At 56.0% G+C, this 15,202-nt stretch overlaps 1 protein-coding gene across 2 annotated transcripts in view; it reads right to left on the bottom strand.

Moving 5' to 3' along the window:
* HHIPL1 (HHIP like 1) overlaps nucleotides 1–12,234 on the bottom strand; it is a 30,423-nt gene extending 18,189 nt beyond the window's left edge. For both annotated transcript variants that reach the window (XR_009732192.1, XM_061395304.1), the window contains exons 1-3: nucleotides 11,938–12,234; nucleotides 4,630–5,276; nucleotides 1,228–1,371 (exon numbers count right to left, since the gene is read on the bottom strand). Coding sequence is in view for 1 of the 2 variants with exons in the window: in XM_061395304.1 (XP_061251288.1) it covers nucleotides 1,228–1,371; nucleotides 4,630–5,276; nucleotides 11,938–12,219 (1,073 nt within the window). In the remaining variant the exon portion in view is untranslated. The remainder of the gene's footprint in view (nucleotides 1–1,227; nucleotides 1,372–4,629; nucleotides 5,277–11,937) is intronic.
* Between the last annotated feature and the right edge of the window lie 2,968 nt (nucleotides 12,235–15,202).

Raw genomic sequence — 15,202 nt, 5'->3', positions numbered from 1 at the left:
AGGACCACCAGGGAAGTCCCTTCTTCTGTGAGTTTTTGATGCACTTACTCACTGCAAGGTTTTTCCCCAGCATTTGGGTGTACTCCCTTTGGGCTGCTTTTTAAGGCAGGACTGGCTGGTCTGCCCATTTGATGCAACTGTGTACCCCACATTCTCACAGAGCATCAGCACCCAAGCATTTCTGTCATCATTAAAGACACCACCCAAGTGTCCTCTTTCATGATGATAAAACGCTCCCACCACCCCAGTAGCTGCCCCACAGTTAATCCCCTATTGTGGACTTCCAGGTTCTGCTCCAGTGAGTTCCTCTCACACTCTCCAGCCTGCTCTGCACCAAGCTTCGGATTACTCCCCAGGGCCCACACACCACGCTCCAGGCTTTGATATGTAAGTGGGCAAAACTCATAGCAGCAAAGTAATGTTTTAAGTCTTGTCCAATTATCCACAAATCCTTAATTTCTATTTTCTCAACTTCATCTCTAAATACATCCCAAACATGAGAAAACTGCGATGATTCTTACACTGTCACATATGAAAGCACAAGTCACAAATTGGGAACACTTTAATTACTATAATCAACATCATATGCGCTATTTTTACTCTCTGGGCTGAGGAAGGTTTTGTGATTTGGACTGAGGATGGAGGAGGCTGCCCTGAGACTCCTGGGTATCCTCATCTATACACTTGAGACTGTGTATGTTTGTGTGCGTGTGTGTGTGTGTGTGTGTGTATGTGTGTGTGTAAGGAAGGGAATGGTGGCAGGCCATCTTCTCAAGCCCAGAAGTGAGGAACTGAGAGCAAGACTCTGCTTCAGTTTTGGGGTCATCTCGGGTGACCCTTGGGGTAGAAAACCCACATGCCCATCCATACAGCCCTGCTCTAGCCAGCTCACACTCCCCATTTGGTCTGGGAAGCATCCTTTTCCTTCCTCTGGCTCCAGTAGGGCTGGGCGGACTTCAGAGAAAAATCTCATCTTCCCAGAGGCTCTGTGATGCTGCCTTTCAGGTACCCATCACCTTTATTCCTCATAACAAGCCTGCCCATGGAGATGATCATTATTCCTTTCTAACTGATAAGACAAAGGCACTGGGTTCCCCAGCTGGCTAGCTGCAGGCTGAGCTGGGGCCCAAAGCCATTTCTATTGCCCTAGTCTCCTGGCTGAGGAAGTCATTCCCCCTTCAGAAGAGTACATAAACCAGCCCACCCACCAACCAAATCAGAACATACTTGTTTTGGGCGTTTCCAAACTTCCCAAAGGGGTCTCCAGCCATCCCGCCATCTCCGGTAAAGATGTAAAGGTACCCATCATCCCCGAAGAGCAGCTGGCCTCCATTATGGTTCGAGGCTGGTTCTTCGATTTCCAGGATTATCCTAAAAGAAGATAAGCCACCCCCCACAAAAACAAACAAAAATGTCAGCCAGAAACACAAAACAAAATCACAGCAATAAAGCCTCCTCTCTCTTAGATGCCATTTCGTAGTTGGAAAGACTTTCCATATCCTTTATAGGAGGTGGTTTTTATAAGGATCTGGCAGGCTAGGAAGGGATCATTCACATCACTGTGCCAATGAGATCCAAGAGGCTCAGAGAGGTTGAGCAACTTGCCCAAGGTCACACAGCCCATAGACGGCAGAGCTGGGACAGGAACTCAGGACTTCTGGTTCTGGTCTAGCGCTTTTTCCACTGCTCCCCCACAACTAGCCCCTGCCTGTAATGATCAAGTGAAACCGTTGACCCAATCACTAGCACGACCGGTTTCTTCATCATCATAGCTACCCGCACACCAGCCACTTAAGCTGAGCACTTGTGACAGCCTCTCATTTGTTATGGCTGTAACTTCTAGGGAGGCGGGCTGGAGGGTGTGGACTGTGCTCAGCTCCACACTCACTTCTCAGTGACCTCCTTTACTGCCAGGGTGGGAACCTTCCACCACACTGCCAGTCAGCTAGCTTCCAGTTAGGGTGTGCCAGGAGAGGGTGGCAGGCAAGGGGAAGGGAGGAGCCACATGTCCCTGGTCTCTGGCACTGCCTCCGGAAGCAATGGTTGCAGGAAGGGCGACAGTGGCTGGTCAGTGTGGACTCCTGGCTTTCTGCCCAGACATCTGGGTACCAGGAGCGGCAAACCCTAGCAGCACCAAGACCTTTGTGCCTTTTGTTCCCCTCGCTTCTCACAAGAACTCATCTCTAGGGAGCTTGACCCTCTCCTTTTCCTTCTCCAGCCCTCCCAATACCTTTGTAGCCAACTCCCTGTATTAAATTCCCTTTGACCAAAATGCTTAGGCTAGTTTAGGTTTTCCAGGATTGGCAACTGACTGGCCAATCCTTTATTAATGCAGATAAGAAACCCGAGGTACAGAAATGTCAGGTACCTTGAACCCAGGACTTTCAACCTTCAGAACCAAGACCAGAAGCCTTTCTATTGTGAGATCAACATACATGACATGGGGAGCCACACACAATCCCCAAACCAGGTACCCCCCGCAAAGGACAGCTCAGGCTGTTGGACATCCAGCCCTGAGAAAAGAGACTGACAGCTGACTCAAGCAAGGATGCCCATTCATTCCTGGATCTGCCCTGAGCCAGCCATGCCTACTTCTTCCCCTGCAAGAGTCAGGTTCTAGGCTGGTACTGTGAGGTCCCCAGAGGGACCCTTGCTGAACCCCAATTCTGAAGTATGTTCATCTGTATATCTTGTGTTCCACCTTCAGTCTTCATCAGGAATCCATTTTTTAAAGTCATCATTGAAGACACATTCATCCTGTCTCTCTGTCTCCCCTCTGTGAGAGTCACATGACAAACGTAGCCTCTCTTGGAGAATCAGTTGTGTGGCCTCATATAAGATAACGAGAATTATGCTTTCTCTTTTTGCCCTGGTTGCCAGGAAGCTCACAGGCAAAATCTATTAATACATTAGATTCTCACATTAGTCAGTTTGATTCCTTCTTTTTGTACTTTCAATGTCAAGAGTTTATAATTTTATCGAATGCATGATGTCCTGTTATTTGCTTATTTGTCCTCAGATCAGCCCTGGTCCTCCTCTTACCCGCTCTCTACTTCAGAAGGCCAGCTCCTGCAAACTACATTTCCCATGCTCCTCCGCTAACTGGCCTCCAGCTAGGTTCGGCCAAGGAAAGCATTGGCAGGACTCTGGAGTTGTGAGGGAGAAAGTGAAAGTGTTAGTCGCTCAGTCCTGTCTGACTCCTTGAGACTCCACGGACTGTAGCTGGCCAGGTTCCTGTTCATGGAATTCTCCAGGCAAGAATAGTGGAGTGGGGTGCCATTCCCTTCTCCAGCAGATCTTCCCAACCCAGGGATGGGAACCCTGGTCTCCTGAATTGCAGGCAGATACTTTACCAGCTCCTACAAACTACATTTCCCATGCTCCTCAGCTGACTGGCCTGCAGCTAGGTTCAGCCAAGGAAAGCATTGTCAGAAGATGAGATGGGGGGGTGGGGGTGGGGGGAGATTCAGGGTTTTTCTCCCTCCCTCTCTCTCTCTCTGCTTCAGGCAGTGTCTTGGCAGTAGCTGCACCTCTTCTCTGGCTCCAACTGCCCCCACCCAGATCCACCATGGTTCCAGCTTCTACCCAGCGGCCCCAGCTCAGGGGCTCCAGGAACCCTGCCTCTCACAGTCCAAGAGGTGAAGTTAGCTCCCTTCAGTGCTGAACTCAGGGTTGCCTCCCTTCTTCCCCCCCCCCGCCCCCCCATTTCTCATTCATCATTTCCAACACCTGAGCAACTAATTCCCAGTATCAAATTCTGCCTATTTGAATTACCTGGCACAGGACTTATTTTCCTATTGGAGACAGATTATGTATGCCCTTCACACCAGGCTAGGTCAAAAATTGTTCCTTGCTCAGTCCTGTCTGACTCTGCGACCCGGTGGACTGAAGCCCCCCCAGGCTCCTTTTGTCCATGGAATTCTTCCAGGCAAGAATACTTCTCCAGGGGATCTTCCCTGACCCAGGCATCAAACCAGGGTCTCCTGCATGGCAGGATGGCAGATTCTTTGTCTGAGCCGCCAGGGAAGCCCTGTCACACCTGTTTTCAAAACAGTTGGAGCATAACTAATACCCAAAAAGCAGGCTGGGTATTGGGAGGAGAAGAAGCCTGGAGGCAAAGGACGGATAAACATGCAGTTGGGAGGGTGGGAAGGAGCAATTTGCCTGGGGGTGGAGTGTGGAGGTGACAAGGAGGAGGTGGGGGCCAGCCAGGTGAGAATGGTCCCTTGGGGCCAGAGCTGGGTGGGTGGGAGCAGTGGGTTGGGCCTGGGAAGGAAGCAGACAGATTCGAGTTCCAGCTCTGACATTTCCTAGCTCTGTGACCTAGCAGTCCCTTCACCTCTCTGAGCCGCCACTTCCTCATCTGTAAAATGGGGCTGTATGAGAACCAAGTGAAATGAACCGTCTAAAGTACCTGATCCAGGAGCTGGACTCAAGTCCCCGTGATGTCTGTTTGGCAACTGCCTCTCCCTTGAACTCCTAGGGGACTCAGCCCCCTTACTGGGTGTGACGGTCAAAATATTTCACACCCCTCGGGGCGCAGCGCAGATCCAATGGACCATTGCCTGTGCACAGCCTTGCCAGATCTCAGCCCGCCCCCTCCCGGCCTGGGCTCCCGGGGGGAACCACCTCTCAGAGTCGTGGTCCACAGCGTTGACGTCATCCTCCGAGACCCTGAACTCGCTGATGCGGATCCACTCGTCAAAGCCGACACCCACCGAGTAGTAGACGTAGAGCTTGCCGTTGTGCCGGAAGCTGGGGTGGAAGGCCAGGCCCAGGAAGCCCCGCTCGTCGCCCTCCCAGGGCGAGGTGAGCACGGCGCGGCTGATGTTCAGGAAGGGCTTCTCCAGCCGCGAGCGGTCGGGCAGGTAGACCCACACCAGCCCCAGCTGCTCGGCCACGAAGAAGCGGTGGGTGCCGTCCCGGGCGTGGACCATGGCCACCGGGTTGCGCAGCCCGTTGGCCACCTCCTCCAGGCACAGCTGCAGGCAGCCCTCGGCGTCGGCCACCACGCGGCCCAGGTTGGAGTTGAGGTTCTCGTTGACCAGCAGGCGCGGGAAGCAGTAGTCGGTGTCGTCCAGGGACAGCGAGCGGCAGAGCTTGGCGCGGTTGCCCTCCAGCGCCCAGAGCTCGCGGTCAGGAGACAGATGCCGGAAGAGGCCCCGGCACGTCTGCCACATCTCCAGACAGTAGTCCTCGCAGAGCCCGGGCACCGTCCGCAGGGGCGTGGACGGGTCCTCCGCGTCGTAGAGGTGGGCCGCGTAGGGCGAGCATTCCTGCAGAGACAGGCACGCGCAGGAATGCTCTGGGCTGGGCTTACCAGCCGTGTGACCGCGGGTGGTTCACCCATCTCCTAGAGCCTCAGTCTGCTGATCTGTAAAATGGGAAGACGCCGTCTGTCCGTTCCACCCACATACAGCCCCAGGGGCCCTGCATCTCCTCACCTTCCTCCTTTCTCTTGCCTTGATGCTTCTGTTAGAATAACCACACTATGACTACTCCTGCTACTAATAACATCAGGAGCCTCTCTTAAGCACCTACTGTCTGCCAGAAAGGATCTGAGGCATTTTAATACATTTTTTTCTTTTATTTATTTATTTTAAAAATAATATTTATGTATTTGGCTGCCCCAGGTCTTAGTTTCGGCCCTCGAGATCTTCAGCTGTAGTATGTGACAGGGCTTCCCTGGTGGCTCAGATGGTAAAGAATCTGCCTTAATGCAGGAGACCAGGGTTTGATCCCTGGGTCAGGAAGATCCCCTGGAGAAGGAAATGGCTACCCACTCCAGTACTATTGCCTGGAGAATTCCATGGACAGAAGAACCTGGCGGGTTGTAGACCATGGGGTCCCAAAGAGTTGGACACAACTGAGTGACTAACACATGTGAACTTTTGCAGCATGTGGGATCCAGTTCCCTGACCAGGGATCGAACCCGTGGCCTTCTGCATTGGGAGTGCAGAGACTTAGCTACTGGGCCACCAGGGAAGTTCCACTTTCTCTCTTAATATGCTGCCTCCGCCCTATACCTCCATGATTCACTCCACTTTTTTTTTTAGATCCCTACTCGAGGGGCACCTCCAGGAAGGTCTTCACTGACCACCCATCCATCACCCCCACTTCCTCCTGACCTCTGTTTTGGCTTAAAACAGAAAACAACAAAAAAACAAACACTGTAACGTTCCCTGATAATATAATAAAAATCAGTGGGTTTACTTGGTTATTGTCTGCCTTCCGCGGAACCTAATTCCACAAGGGCAGGAATTTTGCCTGCGTTGGTGCCTGTCGTATCCCAGAGCCCGAGATGGTGTCTGGCACACAGGAGGCCCACGGTGAATACCTAGACACCATGCTGGACACTGACTCACCCTGACCAGCCCTGCGTGGGGATAAGTGCTCCTCCCTCCATCGTTTAATCCCCACAAGAGCCCACGACGGGGGGCTCCCTCCTGCACACGGGGAGACCGAGGTGTGGGTCCCCCAGTGTCACTCAGCACCATTCGGTGAGCATGGAGGATGTGGGTTTGGTCTCAGGTGGACCCCATCCCCCCAGCACCGGGGAGGTGACGCGTGTACACATGCGAGTACCTTGATTACACTCCTCCCCCACTTCCTCTGTCCCCCTGGCCACCAGGACCCGCTTCCCTCCTTCCCTCTGACCTTGGGTTAGGCCCCTCCAGGCGGGGCCCTGGGCCTGTCTCCTGCGGCCAGACCAGATTCTCCGTGAGATGAATCAGACCCTCTCCTCCCCTGCTCCCCCTCCCCTCCAGGACTTCTTCAGACCCTCCTGACCTCACTGGCCCCTTTTCCGGCTCTGCTGGGCTGTGACTCCATGGGACAAAATCCAACAGCTATGGCTCCCTCCTCCACCACCCCCTGGGGGCTTCCCCACTGACGAGACACTTGGGATCCCACTCAGCGCCTGCCTGGGCAGGATCTGGAAGGCGGGGGCCTGATGTGGCAAACCTTGGGCCCCTGGGAGAAGGAAGCTGATGGATAAATTGTTCTGTCTTCCTCTGGGCTCACCACCACAGCCCCCCCACACCCTTGCCCGGGGCCAGTCCTGATCTGCCGTCTATACAGTTTCTTGGACCCATGGTCTCGCCAGCTCAAGCATCAGTCACATTTGGCAGCAGCCAACTTGCAACTGCATCCTTGATGGCTCTCTCTCTGCCCCTGGTCACTCCTGCTGGCAGGGTCCACTCACCCTAAGAAGGGAAAAAACCCATGCACTCTGGCCCAGGTTCTGCTTTCTGAGAACCTATGTGGAGACAACCAATGTGACCAGGCCTCTCCCAGCTTCAAGATCCAGAACCCACCATCTGAGAGCTGAAAGCCCCCTCCCAACCCCCCGCCCCCCAGAGCAAAGGTCTCAGCACCCCAGGCTCTCTAAGGACTTCCCTCAGCTAGAGCCTCTGACCGAGCCCCCAACCCCCATCCCCCGCCCCCACCATGAGCTCACCAGGCTAGGGCCTGTGGGTCTGACTCAGCCCCCGGCCCCCGGAGGCCTCCAGGGATGCTTGTCCCCCAGTAGGGGAGGCACAGACAGGCCCACACTGCCCATTCCCAGGCAGGGCCCTGCTGGGCTCCTACCGGAGGCCCCCAGGGGCCATGGGTGGCAGGCTGCCCTCTTGGCTGGGTTCTCAGGCTCCTGGCCAGAGGCCACACCCTCCTTTTACACGATTGTGGCTTTTGGTCACACCGTTGGCCGGTCCTCCTGGCCTGTCTCCTGCTACCGTGGGGCTGAGGGCCACTTGGTGACGTGCTTGTGGTCTGGTGAGCACCGTCCTGGGCCCAGACAGGGAGGCCGTGTTCCATGTGTTCCAGACGGCCCAGCCCTGGCCTCTGTGCTGTGGCCCCTCTCTCACGCTTCCCCTGGAGGCCCCGTGAGTCCCGCCAGCAGCTGTGGGTGGATCAGAGAGGGTCTGTGCGCACACACAGCTCATTTCTGCTTTTCGAGGTAGGGTCATGGTGATTCCTACTAGATATGAGAAGCTGAGGCTCCAAGAAGGCCACATGCCAAGAAGTGGCCAAGCCACGGCTCAGACCCAGGTCTCATGACACCCAGACCAGGGCTCTTTTCAGATCACTCACCGGAATTTCATTCAACAAGTGTTTACTGCGTTCAGACTCCGAGCCAGGCACTGTCCTCGGCTCCAGAGACAGTGGGCAGCAAAACAGATTTCTGCAAGCCAATCAGATCCCAACCCATGGGACTTCTCTGGTGGCTAAGACTCCACACTCCCAATGCAGGGGGCCCAGGTTCCATCCCTGGTCAGGAAACTATATCCCACATGCTACAGCAGAGTTCTCACGCCACAACTAAAACTCCTGTGTGCCACAGCTAAGACCTGGCACGGCCAAATAAATAGCAAAAAAAAAAAAAAAAAAAACCCAGCAACTAGCCTCACAGTGGTCAGTTGGGGGAGGCAGCAGAAAACCCATGGAAAGCCAGCCCAGTATCACATTGCTTAGCTGTCTGCGCCTTTCAGCACAGGGACAACCAGCCTGCCCACGTTACTGCCCAAGGCTGCCTCTGTGCGGTCGCTGACACTCATGACCCACGGCCCAGAGTCCCGAAGGCTTCTATGTCCTTCATCTACTCTTTAGGAAGACTGAGTCTTTTTTTTTTTTGATTGTGCCATGTAGGTAGTTCCTTGACCAGGGATCAAACTCTCAGCAGTGAAATCACAGAGCCCTAACCACTGGACCACCAGGGAATTCCCCAGGAAGACTGAGTCTTTGCACACAATATTCACTTGTAGGACATTCCCTCCTTGCCCAGTTCGGCATCTGGCAAACTCCTATGCATGCCTCAAAGCCCGACTCAATAGCCTTCTCTTACACCTCTGTTCCCTGACTCCCCTGGCCCTTGTGGATGCTCCTACAGTTCTCTGCCCACGTCTCAGACCAACATTCACCTAAATGCAATTCTGTAGCTTGCAGCGTGAGCTCTGTTTCTGCTGCACCTCCCATTGTTCAGGTGGTCTGCTTGACTAGGACTGAGTTATCTCTGTGTGTCTGTCCACCCACTAGGCTGTAGGACCCTTCAGGGCAGGGATTCCAGGGCCCAGCACATAGTGAGGCTTCAAGAAGACAGGTGATATGGCAAAGTGATTAAGAGAGGGGTTCTGGAGTCAGAGCACACAGGAGACTGAATCGACCATTCCCCGAGTGGCCTTGGCCAAGTTCCTTAACCTATCTGTGCCTACGTCCCCATCTATAAAGGGGAAGAAATTCCCAAGAGAAATAAACTGAAGCATAGCATTATTGGGATAAATACACTGAAGTGATACATGTGTTTTCTGAGTAAGTGCTCAAACAAGTTGGACTATCAAGAGGCAACTCAGTGTTCCCTCCTCCAGGAAGGCTTCCTTGACTTTTTCAGGGCAAGCTCTGCCTCCATGGTGACCCTTGGGGAGAGCCTTTGGCCCATTCTGATAAGTGTCTCTGTGTCTCCTGAATTGAACAAGGAGACTTTTGAGAACTGGGTTTGTGACTGGCCAACTGCCGCTGGGCCCAGCACCCAGCACAGGGCCAACTCCTGACAGGCTCCGAAGCACTGTCTGCCCAGTGGCTGCACCTGCAGAGCATGTTGTGCACAGACTTCTATCAGAAACCAGGCTTTGATGACTTGGGGCACTTAGAGGCCATCGCAGTCACGTGGAGGTTTGTTGCATGGACTGGCTCTCATCAACCTGGGACCTGAGCTACCACATGTCACAAGCTCTCTCTTCTCCTTCCTATGACATCAGATGGACCAGGGCAAAGCCTCAGGAAAGGGTCTGAAGGGGCCAGGAGGGACTACTGCCCTCTGGCTAGGTAGCCATCACGGGCATCTGGAGGAGTCGTGGGTGTCAGATGGGCGCATGTTCTGGGGGGACTGTGGGCGCAGGCATGTTTCATGGTCTCTTTTGCTATCAGGAGTCCAGGCAGATGTGAGTGCCTGAATTCCATCACTGACTGGAACTTGTAAACAAGGCACCTCGGCCCCCTCCCCTGGTGGAAGTCAGGAGGTGCTGAATCCAGACTCGGCCTTGGCTTGCTGGGAACACTGTCCCCGGTCCAGCGCTCTCCCTCCCTCCCGAGGCCCTCCAGGGAAACCATGATCCAGCCTCTGCTGCACTCTCCAAGCTCGCTCCAGACATGAGGTCACTCCCGAGACGCCTGGGGTGAGATGCTAGCAGCCATCTTACCACAGCTTGCTCAAGGCCAGGCCATGCTGGGACGGTTCCCAAGGACAGAGGGGAGCCTCCTGCCAGGGGGAGGGTAGTGGGGCTGGCCCTTCCCTTCTTCCTCCGCAGACCTGCCTACCTTCAGTGCCCCACTGAGCCTGGCACATAGTAAATGCTCAATTAAAACAAAAAGGCAAAAAACACGGAATAGACGCATGAACTCTTCTATGTGACTGACATGGGAAGACTACAGGATCTGATCCTCCGGGGCCCCCAGATTGGTGAGGGAGGTGGACGCTTGATTGCACCATTCTCGATCCCCTGAGATGCACAGCGTGGGGGCTCAGGGGAGTCCACCAAAAGAGAGAGCCCTCCCAGCCCCTCTTATTTCTTGCTCAGACGATGGCTCACTCACATGGGCAATGAGTGTGGCCCAAATGTCACCACGGCCACTTCCGGGTTGTATGATCACCAGGCCAGTCCCTGCCTCTCTGGGCTTCCCTGAATCAGCCTCTGGGCCCCACTCCATCTCCGCTTGGGGCTGGGCGGCCACTGGGGACCAAGGAGGCCTAGAGAAATCCAGGCAGAATGGCTCCCTGAGCTCTGAGTGTGTGTCATTCAGTCTTCACAGCAAGCAGGGGGTGGGAGGGCGGGGAAGCTTAGGCCTCCCCCAATGTAAACATGATGCAACTGAAGTGGAGGGATGACCTGTCCGGGGTTGCAAGGCCAGGAAGTGGCAGAGCCAGGGTCAGACCTTAGTACGTCTGAATCCAAGCCAGCCCGGGTTGGCCCCACCCCTCCCACCAGCACCTGCCCCCAACGGCAAAAGGCTGGGACTCTCCACCCACGGGTCCTCTCACTTTCCCAGGACTGGGCCTGGGCCAGCCTTCGGACTTCTCAGCCTTGACCCAATACCCTCCAGGGAGTGGGGTCATTAGGCACTCTGGAGTCAGGAAAATGAACAACCGAGGCACAATCTGGTGTGAGGAGAAGCCGGGGTTTAGCTCTCAGAGGAGGGACAGGGGCCAAGAGGCTTCACCACAGGGATGTCTTGGGTGGTCTCCGAGGATGAGCGAGCCTACGCTGGGTGGGAGCACCATCCCAGGGAGAGGGCACAGCACGAACCTAGGGGGTCTGGAACCGCCCGGCACATCTCACCTCTGGGGTCACGCACGGTAGGAGCCCCAGTGGGTGTCAGGGTCCCGCAGTCCGGAGGGGCCCTCAGAGCACTACTTCAGGTTCGGGGGAAAGGCCCTCATTGAGAGCAGGGTCCCCCAAACCCCTCGACAAACCCAAGCCCAGCGCGCCGATCATGCCCTCTGCAGGGGTCAGTGGGCGCCCCCCTCCCCCCAGGGGCAACACAATGGAGCTCAGCAGGACAAAAGCTTCCCATCCTGGAGCTTGGACAAGGGAAGGGCTCTTCGGGGCCGGGGCACTGAGGGCATCTTTAGGCGGTGCCAAGGCAGAAGAGCCCCCCAGACTCGGAGGGAGCAATGATTTCATCAGGAGGAGAAACCGAGACCCAGAGAAAACCTAAGTCACAAAGTTAGTGATGGCAAAGCCCACAGACATCCCAGGATGCCCGACTCCCCGCCCCCTGCCAAATGACTCCCGCCCGGGGGCTTCTGGTTCCGAAGCCCTATGCCCAGTCTCGATCCTTCTCGCCCAGTAGGGTTGCCACCGCCGCCACCCTCGCATCTGGGACCGAGGCCCCGCGCGCGCGCCCTCCCGCCGCGCGCCCCGCACGGCCAGCGCGCCAGCTCACCTGGCACAGCAGATCGAGCGCGTAGCCGGCGCACTCGGCCCACATCGCGGCGTCCACGCGCGCCGCCACGGCCCCGAAGCGCCGGGCCAGCGCCGCGTCCTGCTCGGGAGTGCAGCAGCCGAAGGCCGAGTACTGCGAGCAGAAGCGCAGCGGCTGCGGCGGCCGGAAGGGCGGCCTGAAGTCCAGGCACTGCGGGTGCGCCGCGGCCCCGAGCGCCCGAAGCACCAGCAGCGCCAGCAGCGTCCCGGCCCCGGCCCCGGCCCCGGCCCGCCGGCCCGCCATGCCGCCGCCCCGCTCCGCCCCAGCCCGGCCGGCGGAGGAAGAGGCGGAGGGAGGCACCCCCGGCCCAGTGCGGCCCGCGAGTAGCCGCCGGCCGCGCCCTGAGCGCCCGCCTCCCGCCCCGCCGGCAGCCTCCCGGGACACCCGCCCCGCAGAGCCTCGGGTTGGGAGACCTGGAGACCTCCTGTGCTAGGAGGTCACCTCTGGCCCGGGACTGAGCGCAGAGGGGCGCGGTGCACAACTCGGCGCAACCTCCAGGATCCGGAGTCTGGCGGTGACCTGGCCTCCTGGGGCCGGGTGCGGACTGTGTTTCCCGTTTTCATCTGGGATGCAGCTGTCTCCCCCCGGGGTTTTTAGCCCAGGAGGTGCGGGAGACTCTGACTGGACCAGGGGAGGGACACCATGGGCCCGTGGTGGAAATTCTCACAAAATCACTTAAAATGGGAGCACGGTCATGTAAAAAGGTGGTGGCGCTGGCCTGGGACTCACAAGGTGGGGAGGGAGGTTGGGGCCGCCTCCAGAGTCCACCGTGGACGCCCACTCCAGGCTTCTTCGCCTTCTCCGCTCCTGGGCAGCAGCCTCCAGACAGCCTGGCGCTGTAGGGCCTCCTCCCTCCGGCTCCTGCCTGGGTGAACCTCCAGCTGTCTACCCTCCAGCTTCTGCTGGGCATCACCACCCCGATGACGGAACCAGCATCACCACCCGGGTGTCGGAATGCGCAGCCGCAGCAGACGTTTCTCTCCCCCATCCCCATCAGCTCCACTCCACAGAGCCCTAGAGGTTTTTCAGAAAGGCAAATACCATGGGGGTCCTTGCCCTGCTGAGCAGGCCTGAGGCCTCTCAGAGCCCAGAGACGGGATTTGAAAACTCTCTTGAGCAAGCCAGCCCCTTTGAAATGCTGCTTCTGAGGCCCAGAAATTCTGATGGCCCCCCTGTAGAACTCTAATGCAAGAAATTCTGGAATTACTCTTTGAGCTACCCTGGTATACAACACATAGGGCAGGATGGAGTTCACCTGCGGCTCCCACTGCCCAGACAGGACCCTGCTACACAGACACACACACAGACACACACACACACACACACACATACTGCCCCCCACTGCCAGAATTTCAGAGCAAGAAATCCCCCCAGGGCATACTCTTCCAGGTGGGCCTTAGCACTTGCTTCTCCCAAGAATGCTCTTCTCCGTCTTCTCAGCCTGGCAAACTCCTACTCAGCCTTCATGGCCCCAACTCACACACCCATTCTGGGCAGGTCTCTTTGGGCTGCCCTGGGGGACAGGATCTGTGTCTTTGTGCCAGCCCTCATGGCAGGACTGAGGGTGACCTTGACTCTGCAGGACTCTAAGCTCCCTGAGGTCTGTGCTTTAGGCCTGGACACGTACCATGTGTGAGCCAGGGTGTCCACAGCACGTCAAACATCTCTAAGCACTTAAAATGTGGCGGGGGTGGACTTCCCTGGTAGTCCAGTGGTTAAGACTCCCCATTTCCACTGCAGTGGGGGCACAGGTTCAATCCCTGGTCAGGGAGCTAAGATCCACGTACCTCATGTCATAGCCAAATAAATTAAATAAAAACAAAATCTCTACCATGACCAACATGCTCTATAAAAAAAAAACAACAACAATAAAATGGAGAATTTAATGTAGAGAATTGATGCCCAAGAAGCTGTACAGGAAACAGTGAGGCAGCCTGGAGACTAGCAGGAAGATTCTACAAGTACCTGATTGGAGGAACAGCGGGGAGCATCACTAAAACCAAGGGGCTAGGTCACCTGGCCAGAGCTGGGTGGCCAGTGGGCATGTCTGGTGGAACTGGAGACAGTCCCCGTTAGAGACTCTGTTTCAGAGGGAAAGAAATCCTCCGGCTTCTCCCTTCCTCTGGCCTTCTGGCTCTTCTCACTGGCCTACCTTGCAGGGGAGGCTGAGGCTGCAGCCTGGGAAGTGCTGGGGCCCTCCTACAGGCCATGGGGGCAAGGGCGGGGCCAGACGGGAGCTGCGGAGGGCTTGTACAGTGACCCCTTCCTCCCAGCCTGGAGCCACCCAGGGCAATGGTCCCTGTCTCAGACTGAGTGGCTTGTAAGCAGCAGAGATTCATTTCTCACAGTTCCAGAGGCTGGAAGTTCAAGATTAGGCTGACAGCACAATTGGGTTCTGGTGCTGGCTCTCTTCTGCATTGCAGGCATCTATTTTCTTGTTGTGTCTTCATGTGGCAGAGAGAGAGAGAGAGGAAGCTTGTGTCTTTTTCCAAGGGCACTAATCCGGCTCATGGGGGCTCCACTCACATGACTTAATGACCTCCCAAAGGCATCACCTCCTAATACCATTGTCTTAGGGATTAGGATTTATGTTTGGAGGAGCATGAACATTCAAATAAGATTTTTTTAAATGTATTATTTAATTACTTTATATATTTTTGGCTCTCCTGGGTCTTCGTTGCCTCAGGGACTTTTCTCTAGTTGCATGAGCAGGGGCTACAATCTAGTTGGGGTGTGTGGGCTTCTTATTGCGCTGGCTTCTCTGGTGGTGGGGCACTGGCTCTGGGCACTCAGGCTTCAGTAGCTGTGGCTCCCGGGCTCTCGAGCACTGGCTCAGGAGTTGTGACGCACAGGCTTAGCTGCCCAGCGGTATGTGGGATTTTCCCAGATCAGGGATTGAAACCATGTCTCCTGCATTGGCAGGCGGATTCTTTACCACTGAGTCCCCAGGGGAGTCCTGCAGGGACGAAAACATTCAGATCATAATAACAGCACATCAACACAGGCTCCTGGAATGTGTGTGAGGGGCTGGGAGTGCGGGGGTGGGGGGACACAGAGCCTGGGCCATAGCCTTGAGCTGCGGGGACAGCCTCACCAGGGCCCAATGTCATTGCCACAGGAGTTTCTGGAGATGGCCAGGCAGACACCTTCCCCCCTAACATACACGCCTGGACACTGCCAGCCACTCAGGCAGAGTCTGAGGCCACGGAGTCCTGCTGAGCCCCCA

This window comes from Bos javanicus, chromosome 21, assembly GCF_032452875.1.
Source record: "Bos javanicus breed banteng chromosome 21, ARS-OSU_banteng_1.0, whole genome shotgun sequence".
NCBI classification, from domain to species: domain Eukaryota; kingdom Metazoa; phylum Chordata; class Mammalia; order Artiodactyla; family Bovidae; genus Bos; species Bos javanicus.
This window is presented reverse-complemented; position numbering and strand designations above follow the sequence as displayed.